The sequence below is a fragment of the Hippocampus guttulatus genome, chromosome 4, assembly GCF_054856545.1.
Source record: "Hippocampus guttulatus isolate MCC_2025c chromosome 4, RoL_Hgut_1.0, whole genome shotgun sequence".
NCBI lineage: Eukaryota > Metazoa > Chordata > Actinopteri > Syngnathiformes > Syngnathidae > Hippocampus > Hippocampus guttulatus.
The window spans coordinates 16,460,595-16,480,902 of NC_141264.1; the positions used below are offsets into that span (position 1 = coordinate 16,460,595).

At 43.6% G+C, this 20,308-nt stretch overlaps 1 protein-coding gene across 2 annotated transcripts in view; it reads right to left on the reverse strand.

Annotated features, from left to right (window-relative positions):
• Nucleotides 1–20,308, reverse strand: part of znf423 (zinc finger protein 423) — a 118,175-nt gene that overhangs the window by 86,061 nt on the left and 11,806 nt on the right. For both annotated transcript variants that reach the window (XM_086108906.1, XM_086108907.1), the window contains exons 2-3: nt 14,206–14,268; nt 3,519–3,713 (exon numbers count right to left, since the gene is read on the reverse strand). In XM_086108906.1, the coding sequence (XP_085965032.1) occupies nt 3,519–3,713; nt 14,206–14,268 (258 nt within the window). The remainder of the gene's footprint in view (nt 1–3,518; nt 3,714–14,205; nt 14,269–20,308) is intronic.

Consider the following 20,308-nt stretch of genomic DNA (forward strand, 5'->3'; position numbering starts at 1 on the left):
CTTCATCCCATTTCTCCTTTTTTCTCTTAACGCTGCCGTGACTCATATCCGAATTGGGCCTTTTGGGAGGCCTCCCTAAAAACATGATTGAAATTGTCTCACTTGAACCATGTATGACAAACCACTGATGCAATTTTTTACCGACGATGATATTTATTAGTAGAGTGGTGTTCCTCAATGTTTTCACAGAGTACCACCTTAAAAATAATGCTCTCCAAGGACCACCATCATGGCCGACTTTAAAATACAGTCACGTATTAGGCCCAAGGCTACAATACAGGGCCGAAACAATTAAACGATTACAATTACAAAAAAAATAGACCCAAAATCTCTTCTTTGAAGCTTTGTAGAGATCTTTTTTTTCCATACAGATTAATCTTACCACAGATGTAGGCACCACTTTGCGTAGAAATAAATTAGATGTTATTTCATCTAAATAATAATAATACTCAGTTCTATCTTAAAGAAGTGAATGAAAAATGAATCGTAGAAACGTTAATGCCATGTTTCACTGAGATGATATTGATGGATAGTCATTTCCAAAATTAAGTCAAAAGAAGTCCCCAAACATCCCTGCACAGGAACAAGAAGACACTGTTCATGTACTGCATTGTTTCCGAAGTAAATATGGTTGCCCCCAATGAGGAAGCTAACTTTTTTTTTCTTAATTTGGGTATTGTGTTTCTCCCAAGAAGATAGTGTGCACGTATCCCAAAGGTCCCACTATATCGGCTCCCAAGAGCAGGAACCGGAGAACATAAAAGGATTCTTTCGTCCGTGATTTTAATTCGAGCTCCTCCACAATAATAACCAGAAAACAGCGGTCCCACAACAACTTCCATACGCACTCTTCTACCAGACGAATCCGACTCCTAGTTGAATCTACATACGCAAACCACCACTTGCAAGCACACATCCCGCTGAGCCGTGGGATTACTCCGTAATCTGAAACTCTCTTTCTCCAGGGAGCCAAAAAAGATTCATCATTTCATTTCATTCCTTTCTCCTGTTCTCCCTCTTGCCCTCTCTGCGCTCTCTCGCTCAGTAACATCTCACCCTCCCCAGACTCCTGTGCTGAAAATCACAGGCCACATCCAATGCTCTGACAGCGACAAGGCCTACATGTGTGCTGGTGAGCGTCTAACAGAGAACAGTACGAACAAGACCCAAAAGACAAAAAGTGAACTGCGGGGCATTGTGTGGATCAAGGAAACACAAAGGCAATTAAGAAAGCGGAGAGAAACAAATCAGATTTCCTTAATATGGTAATTGTCTGTGACACCAGAATTTAAATTTCTGTCATCAAAACTGATGATGTGGTTAGCCTTCTCCCAAAAAATGTGTTTAAATGACTTCTAAAACCACTCTTCTCTGTTGGGTTGAAGTGATTCACGGTCGTTGTAAAAGTCTGGGACACTCATCAGTCTTGTTATGCATTTTGAATTGTCAAGCGCCTGTTGATCAATGCAGAGTCTGCAATGTATTAAGGCAGTGGTTCTCACATTTTCTACGCCAAGTACAGCCTCAAAAACTATTTGGCTCTCCAAATACCGCCATAATGACAAACATTAAAATAAAATACATTTCATATTTTTATAAGCCACTTTAACATCACGCATCATTTTAAAATGAACACTGCGCTTAAATCAAGAAAAACACAATAGTATCCTTAGTTAATTAAATTAAAATGGAAATGCATATAACAGGTAAACAAAAATTGTAACTAAATTGTTTGTAAACATATTGCTAAGTGATGACATTTAAATGTATTTACATGTTCAACACCAATGAACTGTGCTTCGGAAATTTACGTTATTGGATTAAAAGCAAAAATATTGAAATCACTGTAGGATTGTGCACAGTTTCAACATTTAATTGAGTGCTTTTTTTTTCAATTAAAAGGTCTGAGCTTGTTCTTTGAAGCAGTTTGTAGGATATCTTGGTATCGGTAATGCACAAAACAAACAGGGTATATAGTCATATATTACTATATTACAGAAAAATGATCTACAATTATCACACTAAAATGTACTTTTTTTATATGTTCGACAGCTTTTTGAATGGGGACGTCAAATTGCTAAATTTTCTTTATGCTAGTGTGTTCTATGCGCCTCCACCAGCCTAAACAGGGCATTCAGATTAATGTTGTGTTTGTGGCACAGGAGCGAAACAGCAAAATCCACACGTTTTAAGCCTTCTCTCGGGGGGGCCATTTTGCCACTTCCTGTCATCTGAAAATGAAATCAGAGGCTCAGGAAACAACCAATCACGGCGCATCTGTTTTATGAAGCTGAGCCATGATTGGGTGCCATTTTCAGTTGACAGCAAGTGGCAAAATGGCCGCCCCCTGAGACGGACAAAAACGAGTGGATTTACTGCTTAATTCATCTTCCGAAATATTAATCAGAATCTCATGTTTAGACGAGTGGGGTCACATAGAACATATTAGTGTCAAGAACAGTTTGGGGTGGCTTCCGCTTTTAAGGCCTTGCAATGTGCTACTGATGAAGCACTCTTTTGACAAGTGTCGGGATTTGCTTTGTCCCCAAAAGCGTCGACACCAATTGTCTGCATCTTCCGTTGTTAATCACAATAATAATATCCAGTGAAGATGACATCATGACAAAGCATCTGAGTACTTCCCTGTGGCTACTCGACTGGCTGGATGTGCAACACGTGCGTTAATCTGCTGGGACTGGATGTTGAAGCAGCAGGTGAATATGAGGTTGCTGAGACGATCATAATATAGAGACTGTAAAAACACTTTACCAGTTTCGACAAAGACACCCTCCGCCCCCGCCACCCCACACACACACACTGCTTCATCCCCATATCAAAGTAAACACCATTCAGACGCTTGGAGGCAGCAGACTTTCTTGCAGCAAGTGTGTGCAGGTGTGTGTGTTGCTTGTTAAGGATTTGGATTAATCTCTAAGAACCAGATGCCCCCCGCCGCATTTCTTTCAGTCCCTCCATTAATTACAGCAGTACTAATAATGACTCCAGTGTATGTGTGCGTATTATAACTGGAGATACCCTCGTACTAATTTAGGTGTAGCGGCTGCCAAATTATGATTGAATGAGGAAATTGTTCCAAATCTGAATTTTTATACATTTGTAAGTAAAACACATTGTATTACTGGGCATTGGCTCACTTACTGTCATCTTCATACTGCCAGAACAAGTTTGTTTTTCGATAAATCTAAATATTTCATAACCCATGAGGGGCAGATGCATACAGAAGTGCAGGTGCAGTATGCATTTTGAATGTATTAAGACGCACAGCTGGCACTCACCTGAAAGTTTGACAAAATTGTTAAAAAACGCTTTCACACAATTGGTTTACGACATTCATCTTGTCTTCTTACACAACTTTCTTTTCCACGGCTAATATAAAATGCAAGTTTTTGGAAAGTGACAGTAAACTGCAGCGATCCCACAAAAATCATCTTTCTGCTCTCCACCCGAGCACGTGCATGTCAAATCATCACGACGAAGTTGTATGAAATTTGTCCCACCTGCTGGACAGTGGTTGGTTCGATGTTCTGTGAGCTCAGCCAAACATTCAAAGTCTTGTTGACAGTTGTCACAAGTGAATATGGAGTCGTCATCGAGCTCGTCGTCGTGATCGCCAGGCTCATCTTGTTCAGCATCCTCGGGAGCCGCCCCTTGGCCGTCCTTCGGCTCGAGCACTTTCACTGATGCTGGGACTTCTAAAGACAGACAACACAAGTAATCATTACGATTGAAGACTGTGTTCCTGATACGTATAAGCATCCCATTCATAATTAGCAGGAATACATGTTTTGGCCTCATGTCAATTACGTAATTTCCATGTTGAACCACCCACACAGTTCAAAAGTTGGTCTCTTTAATCATGCTTTAAAAAAAAATACTTTGCTTTTGTAACTTGTTTCACTTTGTTGTAGTGTCTGATGAGTTGAAACGTCATTTACTTTCATTAATCAAATTCATGGTTGCTTTGTCATTTTGGAATCTGGTTTGTATTCCCGAGAACAAATGAATGACACCTTGCCAGAGCAACCATATGCTTGTCTTTTGATTTGTGTGGGTTGACTGAATGACAATGACATATGACAAATAGGTATAGAGCTTCAGCATGTGACATAGTGTGAATGTGTGGGTGTGTGTCTGTGAGTGCGTGTGTGTGTGTGTGTGTGTGTGTGTGTGTGTGTGTGGCAGTCATGTGAGAGGCGACCACTGCCGGCCAGTGGAGGGTTGCGATGGCCCAATGCTCTCCGCTCCATTGTGTCTCCATTGTCACACCTTATTATCACTTTATAAATGCTGAGATTCCAGTAGGACTGACAAATGATGACACGGGGAGGAGAGAATGAAAAATACAGCCATTACTTTCACGGGAAAAAAAAGAAAATGACTGGCAAGGTTTCTGTGCTGGATTGGCTTTAAGAAATATCATATGTAATTTTATTACACATGAATATATTCAATAAAATCTGGGACTGAAGCTCTCCATTGGATTGGATTGGATTGGACATAACATTTAAGTCTACAATTGCAGCAGAAGATTTTAATGGCATATGTTGGCTTATACTAAATGGACAAAAGTGTTGGGACATCTGGAGAGACATGATGGAATTGGCATTTTCCCTTTGCAGCTACAACAGCCCGCACACTTTTTCAACCTTGCTTTCCGTACTTGGGCGCAGTCATGTTGTAACATAAAACGACCTCTTCCCATAAAGTCCGAAGCTAACTGCACAAACCGTCTTTGTCTGTTTCAAGGGCGGCTACGGGCTTTTGGAAGGCTCTTTATTGATTAAGGCATGTTCCCAAATAGTCCATTAAAAATCTCTACCAAAAGAGTATCGTAAAAGCAAAGCTAAACATGAGAAGGGACGGGCAGCAAAAAAAAAAAAAAAAATCCTGCCACATCTCTTGCAGACTAATTTATAATGGAGAGGTGTGATGGGAAACGGGGATGCTGGGAGGTGGGGAACGAGGGACTGTGGTGATGGGGTGCGATGGGAGAGGACATTAGTGATGGAAAGATAGGAGGAGGGCTAGACGAAGGGATGAGGATGAAGAGAAAGAGGGTGTTGGCCATCTGTCCAGTGGTGAGAGCACCGTCTGGCCGGGGAGAAAAAGTGGACCCTTTGCTGACGAAACACATGAGCAGGCTCCAATTTACACCCCAAAATTCGGCAATAACAATAGGTACACTGTCAAAATTCAAGTGGAGTACAATTGTACGCCACTGCAAACAAATGGTCATCATATTAATGAGCAAAGATTATATGAATGCAGACTGTAATATGCAACTGTTGTATTAGATTGTACATGCGAGCCAACACCGGGAGTGGACAACGAAAGCACTTGCCTTGGCTATCTAACTGCGCTCTATATACGTGTATCGGATGAGTATACTTATGGATCCAAATTAAAGATATTTTCTGTGGCGTTAAGACTCATATACAATATGCATAAAGTACATAAAAGGTAACAAAATACGCACGTGCACACTCATGCACAGCAGGGGGTTGTGATGCCAGAGGTGAGGGCAGTGCCAAATCCAGTGCATGCCAACACAACCTGCTGTCATGGCAACAGTGGGACGAGCCAGATGAAACCATCTCCCTCACACTCGTGAAGCAACTTAATGTTTGTTTTTGTGTGTATGTGTGTGTGTGTGTGTGTGTGTGTTTTGCACCATGTTGATGCTCTTCGTCTCCTCATCTATTTTATACAAGGGCTCACGTCATTTGGGTCCACATTTTCCTTTACAAACCGTTGAGAGAGAGAGAGAGAGAGAGAACACCAATCGAAGGGACTCTCCAAACACACAGACCCGTGGACGGTAATAATTGTGTGTCCTCTTGTGGAGAAGGGGTGTGCTGCTGCTGTTCATTATTATTGGTGAGCAGTGGACCTGCATCTCAATCACAGCGCGTCTCTCACTTTCTTTGTCTCTCACTTGCTTTAAGCTTTTGGTTTAATTCATTCATTGAACACACTGAAATAAATAAATATATCAATAAAGAACTCCCCATTTAAATGCATGGAAATGCCACCTCAAGAGAAAAACTACACATTTTTGTAACATGTTTTCAATGACAAAAAAACAAAAAAATAGTACTGGGCCAAGTGGGTGCCTTATAAGACCGACACAGGGATATATGGATGAATATTGGTCGTTATTCCGAGAGCTAAACAATATACAGTATGCCTGCTGGTATTGTTATATGGCCTGTCTACATGTGTTACAGCACCGTTTGTGTTCATATATCTGTTGCTTAAACGGTATAACACCACCACCATGGATGCTAATTGTTAGCTTGTGTGCCTATGTCCTGTTGTACATTAGCATTCAGGTAGCGGTGGCTATATGGTTACTTTAAATACTTGATGCCCTAATTTTCTTTTATATTTGACAGAATCTCGAGCTGAGAGGAGCACTAAAGGGGGCTGAAGTAGCACAAAAAACTTCAAACCATCATTCTACCTTATGCCACAAAATAAAAATGGTGATCAGGATTAACTCCACAAGTGTGTTTTGATTTTTATTTGGGAGTTTTTTTTTCATCACAGTCGAGTGTCAATGATGAAAGTGACATATTGGCCCATGAAAGATATTGCAAAGCATGCAGCGGAAGCATAGCGCTTGACAGTCGCAAGTGCAAATCTGTCCTAGCTGCTCATTTCAACAGGCCTTAGGAGCCTACACGTCACTTGTATGAATGACAGTTGAGAATGTTTGAAAACACTGGGCATGAAATCCTAAGCATATATGCATGCCAAACAGTTAGCCTCTTCTTTTTTTTTTGATACATAAAACCAAAAACATATGCGTACACATTTTAGCACGATGTAGCAGCACAACACAAAACGCACACAAGCATTGTCTACAGAGAATCATTATTTGTGAGTCAGAGATTGTCCCTATGCCAGGAATAACAACACATTATAATACATTCACACAATGACACGCACATTCAGTACTCAAACACTACCACAATGTTTTAATCACAAAAATTGATTCCCTATGAGATGCTATTTGAATATGTTGCCACAAAACCATCTTCTGCTCTCTAAATCTTTTCCATGGTAACATTCTTATTCTAGGTATGTAAAGATAGACAAAATTACATTTGGGGTGCAAAGTGAACGTCATGGAATTAAATTTATGGATGAAGCAGAAAAAAAAGAAAAATAGTGAGGGTCTCGTGAAATACACCTGAAGAAATGTCCATCCATCCATCCATTTTCCGAACCGCGTGATCCTCACTAGGGTCGCGGGGGGTGCTGGAGCCTATCCCAGCCATCTCCGGGCAGTAGGCGGGGGACACCCCGAATCAGTTGCCAGCCAATCGCAGGGCACACAGAGACGAACAACCATCCACGCCCACACTCACACCCAGGGAGAATTTAGAGCGCCCAATCAGCCTGACATGCATGTTTTTGGAATGTGGGAGGAAACCGGAGCACCCGGAGAAAACCCACGCAGGCCCGGGGAGAACATGCAAACTCCACACAGGGAGGCCGGAGCTGGAATCGAACCCGGTACCTCTGCACTGTGAAGCCGACGTGCTAACCACTGGACTACCGGGCCGCTGAAGAAATGTCGTTGTGACAATAAGAAAATGCCTGTCTTGATTTTTTTTATTTGTTTTAATCCTCTGGAGGAAATGTAATAAGTCATATTCCAGGGTGTAGTCATCAACCTGAGTAATCCGACGACAACAGTTGTTTAATATCAGGTACAAATATAAATATGCAAACTGACACCCCAGGAATAATTAGGTCACTTTGCATATCGGTAGGAACGATACGCGTGATGTGTGTGTGTGTGTGTGTATAGAGTATTACCGATGCGTGTATGTATGTGTGTGTGTTTGTGTACACCCAAGGTAATTAGATAAAGAGAAGTGAATTAACAGAGTCCACAGTGCAGAGTGATGTTGCGCATCCTAACCCCGCCCAGCTGAGACCCACTAATCACCACTCGTTAGACTTGTGTGCATATGTGTGTGTGTGTGTGTGTGTGTGTGTGTGTGTGTGTGTGTGTGTGTGTTCGTGCGTTTCTCATTAACCACATTTAAATGAGTTCATTATGATATGTAGTGAGTTAAATGATACGATGCTCTATCAGTGCATATTTCTGATCCTATAATGCTGGCAATATTCGAAAACCCTGACTCGGAAGATGATTTGGGAATCATCTTCCCTGCCTTTAAAAAAAAAAAAAAAAAAAAAAAAAAAAAGATTTTAGCATTTGCATGTAAACCGGCTAACCTCAGTGCTGTGTTGTCACAGTCTCTGGATCTTGATGTTGAACTGTTTTTTGTTTGATTTATTTATGGCTGGCTGACTTTGTTAGCGGATTCCTCAAGTGGCTCCAAAGTTGATTGGCCCAAAAGTTGCCCAAGCATCTTTTCTGGAAACAAACTTTGGGGTTAAAACCATTGCATTAAGTGATGTCAGAAAACATAAAATACATAATTAAATATCATTTCCATATGCAAATGCAATTTGTGAAGCTTAAAAGGGAATGGCTAATGACAAGCGTGAAAATGACCTGAGATGCCAGTTAACGCACGTCTTCTCAGGGTGAGTAGTTTTACTGGTTGCTGGTTTTATTTTGTTGTATTATACCTTGGTCATCAGGATTGTATGGCAGCTTGCAGCAATGTTACCCTAATCATAACTTAGAACAACTTGGAAGCATCAAGGGATGGATTGCATTTGATTTTGTGTTGTACTGTAGTCCACTTCACTTTTCTTGCCACTGTGGTGGACATTATTTTTGGGTAGAGGAGTTTATGTTGTGGACATAGCCGCAGTCAGCATGAACCATCACCTGGGGAACCAATGAACTGGGAAATGTTCCTGAGCTGTTCCTTAGTGATAGAACTGAAAGATAGTCCCAAAGCAAGATGCCTTAAATGGGAATAAAACATAGTGTAACACTGCTAAGGCAAGGGGGTTACTCAAGTGTTAGATTTGGCAAGCAGAAAGCGGTACTTTGGCCTGACTTTCACACAGCTGCTCGGGGAGATGAATATCTGCGGGCCAAGTGTACATAAAACACCTACATACACATGCGCATGTCTGCACAAACCTTAAAGAGGCATCAAAAGGTGTGGAAAAGTGTGTGTGGAGCTTCCAGCAGAATGTTTCGAAAGCAAACAGCCGCGACACAAGGCTTTCATTCAGCTCCACATCGTCACTGTAGTCGAATTCACAGGCACCTGGCTGCAGCAAGCACCTTCAGCGGGGCCACCAACAACAAGCTGTGATGTTCAAATCAAATCAGCTCCATGTTGCCCACGGATGTTATTGATGTGTCTTCAGACACATGCAACCAATGTTACATATTATGCCCACAGCAGACTTGTAACCCAGACTCGGTTAAAATGGACATTCATCGATGGGGCAGAGCACACAGTTCCGGACCGAAACAACTTGCATGTGGTATTCTAGTCCTCTTTCTAAAGACCAAAAAAAAAAAAGTCCAGTATATCTTACCATGAGGGCAATGGCATTGCTCTGCGAAAAAAAAAATGGCACTTGTTTGGCTGCATACCAACAATTCCAATATTCTCTCCTTCTGCCTGATGTGATTTATTAACTCCACTGCCATTTATATAATTGGCATGCCCGACAGAAGTCACTTGTGATTCATTACACAAGTGAAGAAGTAAAATATTAACATTTGAAATGAGAGCAAAGATCAAGAGAATGTCTTTTTCCATTTCATGTTTGTGCTGGCATCTTGTTGCTGGGCAGAATTCAACAACAATAAAAGTCTCCCAAACAGCACGACATACATACATGAGTTTAATTCAAGTTCTGGTTTTCATTTATCGTGTTCATGGTCACAGATGAACTGGAGTCTATCACAGCTGACTTTGGCCCAGGATACACTCTGGACTGGTTGGGCTCATATAGAAAACCTATTTGACACACACATTCAGACCCACTGAGTCTTCAAGTAACCTACCATGCATGCCTTTGGGACGGGGGCAGGAAGCCGGCATACTCACACAAAAAGCACAAGCAGAACATATTCCACACAGAAAGGGCCTGAGCACTGATTCAATCCCTGAACCTCTGACTGTGAGGCATCTGTGCTGATCCGCTGTCTCAACCAACAGCACTATGAGGAAAAAAAATTAAACACTACGAACCTAATGAGAATGAAAGTACAAACCACTGTCATCATAAAACATGTTTCACCCGGCGCGTTTTTTTTTTACCTTTCTGAGCTCAACATGTCAATACAAAAAAAAAATGCCGTCTTGAGTACACTCCAATACACACACACTCACGACCTGAACAGGTGCAGCTGGACACAATAACACAGCGCCCCCCGCCCCTCTCCTGGGAATGCCCCCCCCACCCTCTGTCTCGCTCTGTTTGTTAGTGTGAGTGTGTTTGTATGTGTGTGTGGGGAGTCTGGGTGTGTGTTAGGTGGCTATATTAAGAAGCCATCTCTCCTCACCTCTTCCCCTCTGCATCCCACCTCATCTTGTTTCCCCCACCAACGCTTGTCTCTGTGTTTTCACAACACCAACCTACCCCCGCCTCACCGTGCCAGGAGGAGAACCGCTGATGGCACAGCGCTGCAGTCCGCACGCACACACACACACACACACACACACACATTTATGAACATGCTCACATGCACACACTTCCAGGCTCGCGGGAAATGCCACGGCGAGGGAGCGCAGCACCCAAGTCTGGAAACAAGATGATGAAAGAGACGTTCGGCGCACGTCACGGAAGTATGGTAGAAATAATAGGCACGCAAGTGCACCGTGTTGGTTCGCAAACACACATAGCAGATCATCAAAAAAGTTTGTCTGGCAAACAAGTTGACAGCTGCTCACCTATTTGAGTTTTGGTGCACACAGCTGGCTGTATATCGACAAAGATTATAAACAGCCTCGAACAAAGGGCTTCAATGCTGCAATACAGACGAAAAGCCTGCGCATTGTTGCAAGCAGGCAATAATGGTTGACACACAACACACACGCACGCAGGAACTGTTTTCCTGTGGTACAGCCTTGGGGAAATTAAAACTACATTATGGACCTCAAGAGAGAGGCCGCGAGAGAGGGATGGGGAAGAGGAAGAGAGAGTGAGAGAGAGAGAGAAAGGGAGGGACGGAGAAGGCCGGTGTCCTTCTTTTCGGCCATCACAAAGAACCCGGATCAAGCATTATTATCACCTTTATCTCCTCCATTCCTGACTTCCTCCATCTCCGTCTGAATGTCATTCTGTTCATTCTAACGACCTCTTCAATGCAACAGGAATGTTCTAATGACTTGATATTGCTAACCACTGAGGGACCTCTGGACAGGGGGGCAAACATATGGTCTGCGGGCCAGAATAAGCCCATCAATGGGTCCAATGCAACATGCAGTGACGTAAGACATAATTCAATAAAGGTAACTGTGTGTGTGGGGGGGGGGGGGGGGGGTAATTCTGTCCACTAGAGGGCACACTGATGACCACATAACTGACATTCTGAAATTGTGTCTTACTCAGCATTTGACACCTGATATCGGTTCACCTGTCAAGGCTAAAACATGTCAAGTTTCAGGTGGCAGTACGGTGAGATCCCGTGTTTGAATCTCTTCTGTGTGTAGTTTATTAGTATTCTCCCCGTGTTTGTGTGGACTTCATCCACATTCCACAACCATGCATGTTGGGTGAAATAAAGAATTCATATTCTCTACACGTGTGAATGTGAATGTTACAAAGTGGTTTTCTTTATGTGTGCTGTGTGTGACAGACATGTTTGCCATTTCCCCAAGGTCAGCTGCTTTAGGCTGCAGGCCAGTGAGGATGAGCAGTAAAGGGAAAAAAATGCATTGGGCGGGGGGGCAGAAATATTGCTTTGTCTCATTAAGACCTGGCGTTTTGACTTTTCTTGCAGGGTTTTAGTCTCACAAGTATCTACACTGTGTTCAAGCTGTGAGTGAGCAACAATAACAATGAAATGGGTCTTCGTCTTTCCCGGTCTGCTTGGGGATCTGACAAACCTTTTCCACGATGACTCATTGACCGTTTCCGCATGTGACTCTTAAGTGTTCTCCAGGAGAAATATTAAGTGTGTGTACAACATGGTGGCTGTACATGACGGACAAAATTTGAAGAGGACTGTATGAATTTGTCGAGTCATGCCCTCTTTGGTTATTTCCCTTTCTTAGCACCATTTGTGAGCAAGGGAACGGGAGGGAAAGTAAGTGAGGAGTGAGGACCTCTTGTCCCACTGAGAGGGAACAAGAACACATTTGGGAAGGAGTGCCGGGGCACCTATGGCCTCCCGATTGGTCGTGTGTGCGGCAGAAAGACGAGCGAGCAGGAACAAGAGGAGGAAATGGCAATGGAACAAAGGAAAGCGAGAGATGTTGGAGCTGGGCAGGAAAAGTTGGTCTTTATGCAATTCCCTTCCGAGTCGCTCTCCCACCTCCCTCTGCTTTCCCTCCCGTGGGTCTTTCCAAACTCAACACACATTTTCCAAGGAAAGCAAGGGAGAAACAGAGTGAGGGAGAGGGGGTAGAAGCTAGTAAATTTAATAGGAGGACGGGGCAGTATATTTCTCCTTATCTGTTCTCTTTTTTCCCCCTCTTTCTGTTTTGCTTGCACAAATCAAAGTCTCTTTTCTTATTATTCAGAACCTAATCTGTCCATAACATTTCCAAAGGGAAAGAATGACAGTGACCAAAAGAGGCAAGAATAAAAAAAAGAATAAAGAACTGAGCAAAACCACAAGTGACAGAAACGATGTGAGCAGCGGGGACCATCCTTGCAATCTGTACGAGTGGCTGAATAAGGCAAAATAGGAGCATTTGTTATTTTTAAGAGGGGTAGTACTGTGAGATAGTGCAGAGGTGCGCGTACGTGTGTGTGCATGCGTGTGCATCACGGGACTGAAGCTTCCTGTAGGAACTGACACACACAGCAGTTCTTGTGAGCCACCTAGGACCTCAGTCAGCACCCCCTGAAACACTCACACACAGACATGGACCCGTATTAGCTGCCCCTGGAGGAGCGTTAGCTCAGGTCTGAGTGAGCGGGAGGGAGGAGGCGAGCACGAGGATGGGAGGCTTCGGTACGTCATCGACCCCCCCAAGGGTCATACTTTCCTATGCTTGTATCCCGCTGGAGCAGAACAGGAGACGGGGGCACTCGAAGAAGCGGGGAGAGCGATAACTCTGTATTTACCACATTCAGCAGTAACTTATTTCCCTGCTGGCCTGCAGTCAGAGGAAGTGTTTTAACTGTTCTCTGATAGGCTGTAAAAGAGTAGCCACAGCTGGCAAACACCTACGGTAGTCCGAGTGTTTTTTTTTTTCCCCCGCGCGGAGGGAATTTTGGGAGTTCATCTTTGCTAAGCACAAACAACAACAAAGAGGGAGAACTCTTGATTTGCATAGGGACTCAGCCTCCTCCACTAATTTGTCGTTTTTGTATTTATTTTTCAGATTTGATTTTCCTGTCTTCTATTAAAAGTAAACAACGCACTCGGTTCTCTTGGCGGAGGCAAATCATTCGCAAATACACGGCGGCGTAGGGCGATTGTTTCAATGTGCCTGAGATGACACAAAAGAGTTTGGTGCATGTAAAACGACTCGAGTATAAATATCCAAATGTAATACGGGATAGTGTATAGCGTATATGAAGAGGGTTAGAACTAGTTCGCCAGTGACAACACGAGGAAAAACTAAATCCAGTCTAACAAAGGAAACAATAAAAAGCCGAGCATCTCTCCGACGTCCTCCCAGGATATCACCGTACAACAGAGAGCAGTGAAAGAGCACACAAATCTCTCCTGTCTTGCTCTCCAAGTCCCCTTTGTCATATCTCTTTCCATTCAGGCTTACACCAGAGACCAGCAAGTTCGCCGTCTCTTTCCACATCTCGCTATGCTTCTTTCAAATCTCCTCATTTCTCTACTTTGCTTGCTTTTTCCGCCCCTTCTAAGTAGTTTCAACAGTCCCTCCAATCTAATCCCTCCCATCTTCACTCCATCGCTCAGCCCCATCCCGCTCCCACAGTATCCCGTGGAGAAAGCCTTTATAAACCATATGGATTTGAAATTATAACTGGACTGCCGGTCACTGTGCTCGTGGGAGAGGGTTGTACATCTGTGCGCCTCAGGACTGAGTGCCTGCACGCATGACAGTGAACACGTGTGTGTTCGTATACACTGACCTGTCTGGACAGCGGATTCATCCGAGGCACCTCCACACTCCGAAGATTCTCCTTCTTCCACCGCTGAGAAGGAAATCAGAAGTTAGACAGAGAAACATCAAATGCTTATGTGAGTGTTGAGACTAATGCATTCTCATGAATTAGGGGTCACTGAAAACTGTGCCAGTTGGGCCAGAACCAGAACTGCAGCACCGCAGTTAACAACAGTTAATTGCGCTTTGCCTTTCCCCAAAACTGTAGATTCAGTTGTGTCAGGTTGTTTTCTCTGGTGCAAATCAGGGGATGGATTTGTAATGCTGGTGTGTTTCCCCCCTTGGTCAGTTGCTTTTCCACACTAAACAAGATTTTCCTCTCTCATTGGTTTATCGATGGGCGCAAGAAACAGGAAAAGGGCTCTCCTCATCCATTTACAATCTGTGCCTCACTTCAACGTGACAGTAATGCCTTGTATATCACGGGGCTATAGAAGTTCATCAAGTAGTCACCAAATATTTATTTTATGAGACATATTTTGGCAGTCTGTGTCTTATGTGTTGTGTTGTATTATTTTGTCATTTTATGTTAACTGTTCTTTTGATGGTGGCGCGGGCACCCGCAGCGGCTCCTCTCTCTCCTGTGATTGAGAGGAATGACATTTCATCTGTGCTGTATGTTGCACATGTAGCACATTTGACAATAAAGTTGACTTGAACTTGAACTTGAAGCATACAATACCAGAAATATGCATGTAAGGTGTAAGCATTATTTTTGTCCACTTAGGGTCACCATTCTCAGGTTCTCTACCGTAGTATTTGTGCTGTTGAATGAGTGTGCCTGTAAGAGGCGGGCCTGGCTTGCTGAGTGATGTGGAAGTCAGCGAATGGGAATGTCGAGTTTGCTGGCTAAACCGTGAGCCACTCCATGTTCAGCGCCATCGACATTTGGGGCCATCAGAAGGTCATCAATGTGCTTGTGTTGACTATATTTTGTTGTCCTTTGTCCAATAAAGCGATTGAAATCGCACTAGCAGCTGTGTCTATCCTTCATCTTTCCTACAAATTGATCTGACTAGCGGTGGTGTGCTATACTTCATTAGCTAACAATGCTTACGTTAGCATGGACTGTCAAATGTGTAACTCAAGTCGGTTGTAAACGGATTTCATAACGGAGGGAAAGGAACCAGCTTTTGATTGTAACAAATAAAACAATTACGACTGATTACAACATTGGCTGCATTTCTGGAGCTCGCCACTGTGTGTCCATTGCCTGTCTGCAGTAAGATTCGTCGGCCATGCTTGAACAAAAGGTACGAGTTACCTTCTTTATAAATAGACACTAGGAAAAGGAGCGCTGGGAGGACAATGTCTCAAGACCTTTTTGACAAACACAGAAGTCTGATCAGAGCTGGAATGTGACAGCGACTTCCTGGGTACAACAGGAAGGAGGGAAGTACAGCTGGCAAGCAAACAGGAAATGGCTGGAGCCACCACACAATGGAGTTTCCTGTGCACCCCTGCTCCCCAACACGCGATTTCTTCATTTCTCACCTCTGATCTGCCCTTCTCTCACCCGTAGAACTTTTTTATACATATGGCTCACTCTAACCTTGTCAGCTCCGCTTTTGTCCCACGGCATCTTCACAAGAAAATCAAAACAAGAAGTTATAAATCAGTGAAAGGTTCCTTTTGGATTGAAAGATATCCTGTGCTAAAGTTTACCGGTTCTCCCACCGGCCTATAAGAATGGCGGTCTCAAAAACGACTGCTACAAACAACATCATGACATACTCTGGTTTTGAACAGAATTTCTATATGATGTGATACAAATAAGTGAAACACGATATTACCTACAGACTGCACAGACTGAACACATGAACAAATCATCACAGAAGAAAGATTGAATTAAAATCCCCTAACCGGCATTTCTAACCATCCGTTGCAGTCTAAGTTTTGTGGCAGGATTACTCTGTTGGCATTCTACTCTACTTTTGAAAAGTATAGGTGGTGAACCTACAACTACTGGAACCTCTACGGCGAGTAAAAAAAAAAAAGACGATTTCTTGATGAGACTGTGGGGAATACGGTGTGTTTCATTAGCCAAGCACACAAATCTTTATTTAGATTTCCACATCCTCCTCAGAGACACACACCGTGAGTGTGAACCTTGCACACACCATGGGGGGCGGGATGTGTGTACGTGCGATTGTGGAAGGCCTAAAGATACCAGAAGTAGGATAAACGAGCGAGAAACCATACATTTAGGGTTTATGAAATATTTTTGCAATAGGGAGAATCTAGGCAGAGCACATTTACATACAGGAATAAAATAGGTCACAATGAACAGTTTAAACACACGCGCACACACACACACACACACACGCACACACACACACACACACACACACACACACACACACACACACACACACACACACACACACACACACACACACACACACACACACACACACACACACACACGCTGCTTTGCCTAAAATCCAATCTTTGACAAAAGTCTTTTCATGTTGTGCCATTCAAGGTTTCAACGGCTATTCTCTCTCAAAAGTCAATTAATCGGAAACTCAGCCAAGTTAAGGCAGAGAGAGAACACCTCCGTTTCTACTGGCCGTAATTATTACCTCAGGAGGGGAGCTTCCACACTATCCAACTGCCCTGTGTCAACCGTCGAGACCTTCAAGTTCCTGGGAATCACAGTCTCCCAGGACATGAAGTGGGAAGTCAACACCATCTCCATCCTGAAAAGGGCCCGGCAGAGGATGGGCACGGAAAATCCTCCTGGATCCCCCGCACCCTGCCCACCACCTTTTCCAGCTACTCCCCTCAGGCAGACGCTACAGATCCATGCGCACCAAATCCAGTAGACACTTAAACAGCTTCTTCCCTCTAGCCATTAACTCCTTAAACAGTCACTGACGTAGTCACTCTTCTTGTACTACAAATACTGCTACTGGTTACTGTAAAATGGTTCAATGATTTGTTGTTTACGATGATACTAATGCAGCGTGTTATACCGGAGACAAATTCCTTGTGTGTTCTACATACTTGGCCAATAAAGATGATTCTGATTCTGATTCTGATTCTAAGTGTTCATTGCTATGGCTTTGAAATCTTGAGTTGCCAATCTCTGTGAGAACCTAGATTTTTATGGTATTCTTCCAATGATCGTATACAGACAAAAAAACATTTGGAGACAGACAACCATTCATACCATCAGCAAAACAGGACTTACACTGCCTGCACAAGTCAGGTGAGTAAACAACTACGATGAGTGACGGTAAAACCAATTGAAATGCATTGAATGTGGGATTATTATTATTATTATTATTATTTCTTTTGTCTTGGGCTGAACGATTTTGAAAAATAATCCAATTAAAATTGCAATTTGTAGGCCAATATTTTTTTCCCACCAGATCCTCTTCTAATATAATACACACACACACATGCACACACACACACACACACACACACACACACACACACACACACACACGACATGACTCTCAGGCAAGTTCACTGATGAATTTGATTAATTGTTCAACCTTACATTTGGCAGCAACACAACCAAATATTATGTGACTTCTGATAGGTCTGCGCTCTCTGTGCGCTACAGTTCAGACCTTAAATTCCTTTGCTGTCCCCTCCCTCGCTCTCCATCTTTAGTCTACGTTTAGCCAGTCTCCACAATTGTCTCTGTCCTCACTGGTGTTCCCGGACCACTGATTGCTGTCATGCTCCGCCTTATTCCATCATCCAATTTTTGTACCATTAGCTCCGTCTTGCGCGCATCCCTCAGCATTCACTCTTGATCCCTCATCTTTTGTCTGTGCCTTGCCCCACGAACGCAGTTACATCCACAACAAGATAAGCTTTTGTCTTTTTTTTTTCTTCGAAAACAACACGTGTGCGCGCACACTCCCACACACACTGTATCAGGGCCACTTATTCCCAAGGCAGCCCAAGGCTTTGGTGTTCCCAGATCTAGTTGATGAACGGGTCACAGCGGCCAATCACGCACCGGCCAGGAGGCCCAGAGGGGCGGAATGTGGGTCAGAGCAGCCAATGATAAGCTGCTTTTTCCCCATGAGAGGCAGGTGATTGACAACTGGTGCTGGACAGGAGTCAAGAGGGTAATTGTCATCCGACTCCCTCGCTCTCTTACTCTCTGTTTCTCGATCTTTTCTGACTGTCTCTCCTTCTCATCCCAGACACTTTCCGCTCTTCCCTCAACCGTGTGCTCTGCTGCCTCCCCTCTCCAACCTACTTCCTGCTCTCTTGCACCTCCCCTCCCCTCCATAACCTGCCACCAGCTCCACGAGGACCCTCTCATTGGCTGCCCTTCCCGTCCCCCTGGAACGACTTTATGACACTATTGGCAGAGAATTGATGCCAATCTTTATCCCCAGCTCGCGACCCCGGGGAGCCTTCCCAACTTCAACTGCCTGTGTGAAACACACATGGCACACGCAAGGCTCGCTAGTCAGGGGACAAGGCCAGAAGCTGATTAACCAAATACTTTTATCAGCACTGAACCCATTCTCTGTCTGCCTGCAGTTGGAACAAAACGGCCTTAAAATACAAAACCACGCATACGCATGCAGAGCGCCAGACCAGTTTGAGGTTTGGGACTGTTTGTGTTTGTGTGCTTTTGTTTGTGAGCATGTGTGTGCAAAGGGACAAAGGGTGCAGAGGGCTTAGACGGATGGAAGCGAAGCACCATCGCCACAAAGCCTGACGGACAAGCTTCATTGCACCATGCCTATTTTTTTTTTCTATTCTCGTCTGTTTTCCCTCCTCTCTTTGTTCATATTCTTATCATACCGTCCGATTTTCTACTTTCTTCAGTTGTAAAATCGTTCTCCTTTTGTGTCTTGTTCTGTTGGATTCTTACTGTATATGAGGTCATTGTGGTTTTACATCATGCTGTGCTATGCAGCTGAGTTGCTATGCGACCTAGGCCGAACATACACTGGACCATATTCAACAAATCCTTCACACTCTGTCTTGACTTGAACACACACACACACACACACACACACACACAAACATCCCAAAATTCACCATCATTGTGGTGGCATGACAAAAATAAAGATATGTGATTGGCCTTCCATGTCATTGACTGAAGAATGACAAATTTGATCAAAAAAAATATTATTATATTATTCCGCAGGACATGAAAATTACTGGTAAAATACAGGAGCACAAAGGCTCCTCTGAAAACAAGGAAGCATCACACACAACAACAAGCACAGAGTTGATGTTCGGGGCCAAACAACACAGCGTGAGAGTAAAGAGCCTCTCTGATCTGACTTTTTTTTTTTTTTTTTTGCTGTCAGAGATGTTGCACATTGAGTCAATAGAAGAAGACAGAGCGACAAGAGGAGGAACGTGTGCGCGTGCTCTTGTTTTTGTGCGGTACAACCCTTGGCATCCCGCTTGGATAAGACTGTGTATGTGTATGTGTGTGTGCGTGCGAGCGAGAGAGAAGAACAAAAAGAAATGTAAGACTAAAGCATGGTCACAAGTAGGAAAGGCAAACATTCCTCTGGAGTACCTCTGCTCTTGGGAGGTACTCCAGAAATAACTGGAGAAATAACTACAAGCTCCTCCGGCAGCTTCCACTACCAACACGTTACGAAGTTCAACATTGGTAAGACTTAGTGCAAACACGAGCACAGACGGGGTGAGGAAGAGCAGAAACGGATGGCATGCAAAGAAGAAGGGGAGAACAAGATGGAGTGTGGAGAGTTGGAAGGGCTTCATAATTGCCTTCTCGTGTAGTACAGGCTGGGGAGCGCTTCCTGACTGAAGACACCAATTTCACGCTTAGGCATTATTTAGCTTGATACAAACTTGATTAGGAGGGGAGCGGCAGAGAAACACACACACAGAACCAGACGGAAAGGAAATGACAAATGAAGTGATTTGTGTCATTTGGCGGGGCTGGCAGACAGTTTAGCTCATTTCTCAGGATTCTATTGGGATTAACAAGGAAAATATACACAATGCGTATGCACGTAACGTTACAGGTACCCCTTAACAGTTAATAACTTGGTTGAATGAATACAGAATAAAGAGCCATGGATAACTCACAATAGCTATTAGTG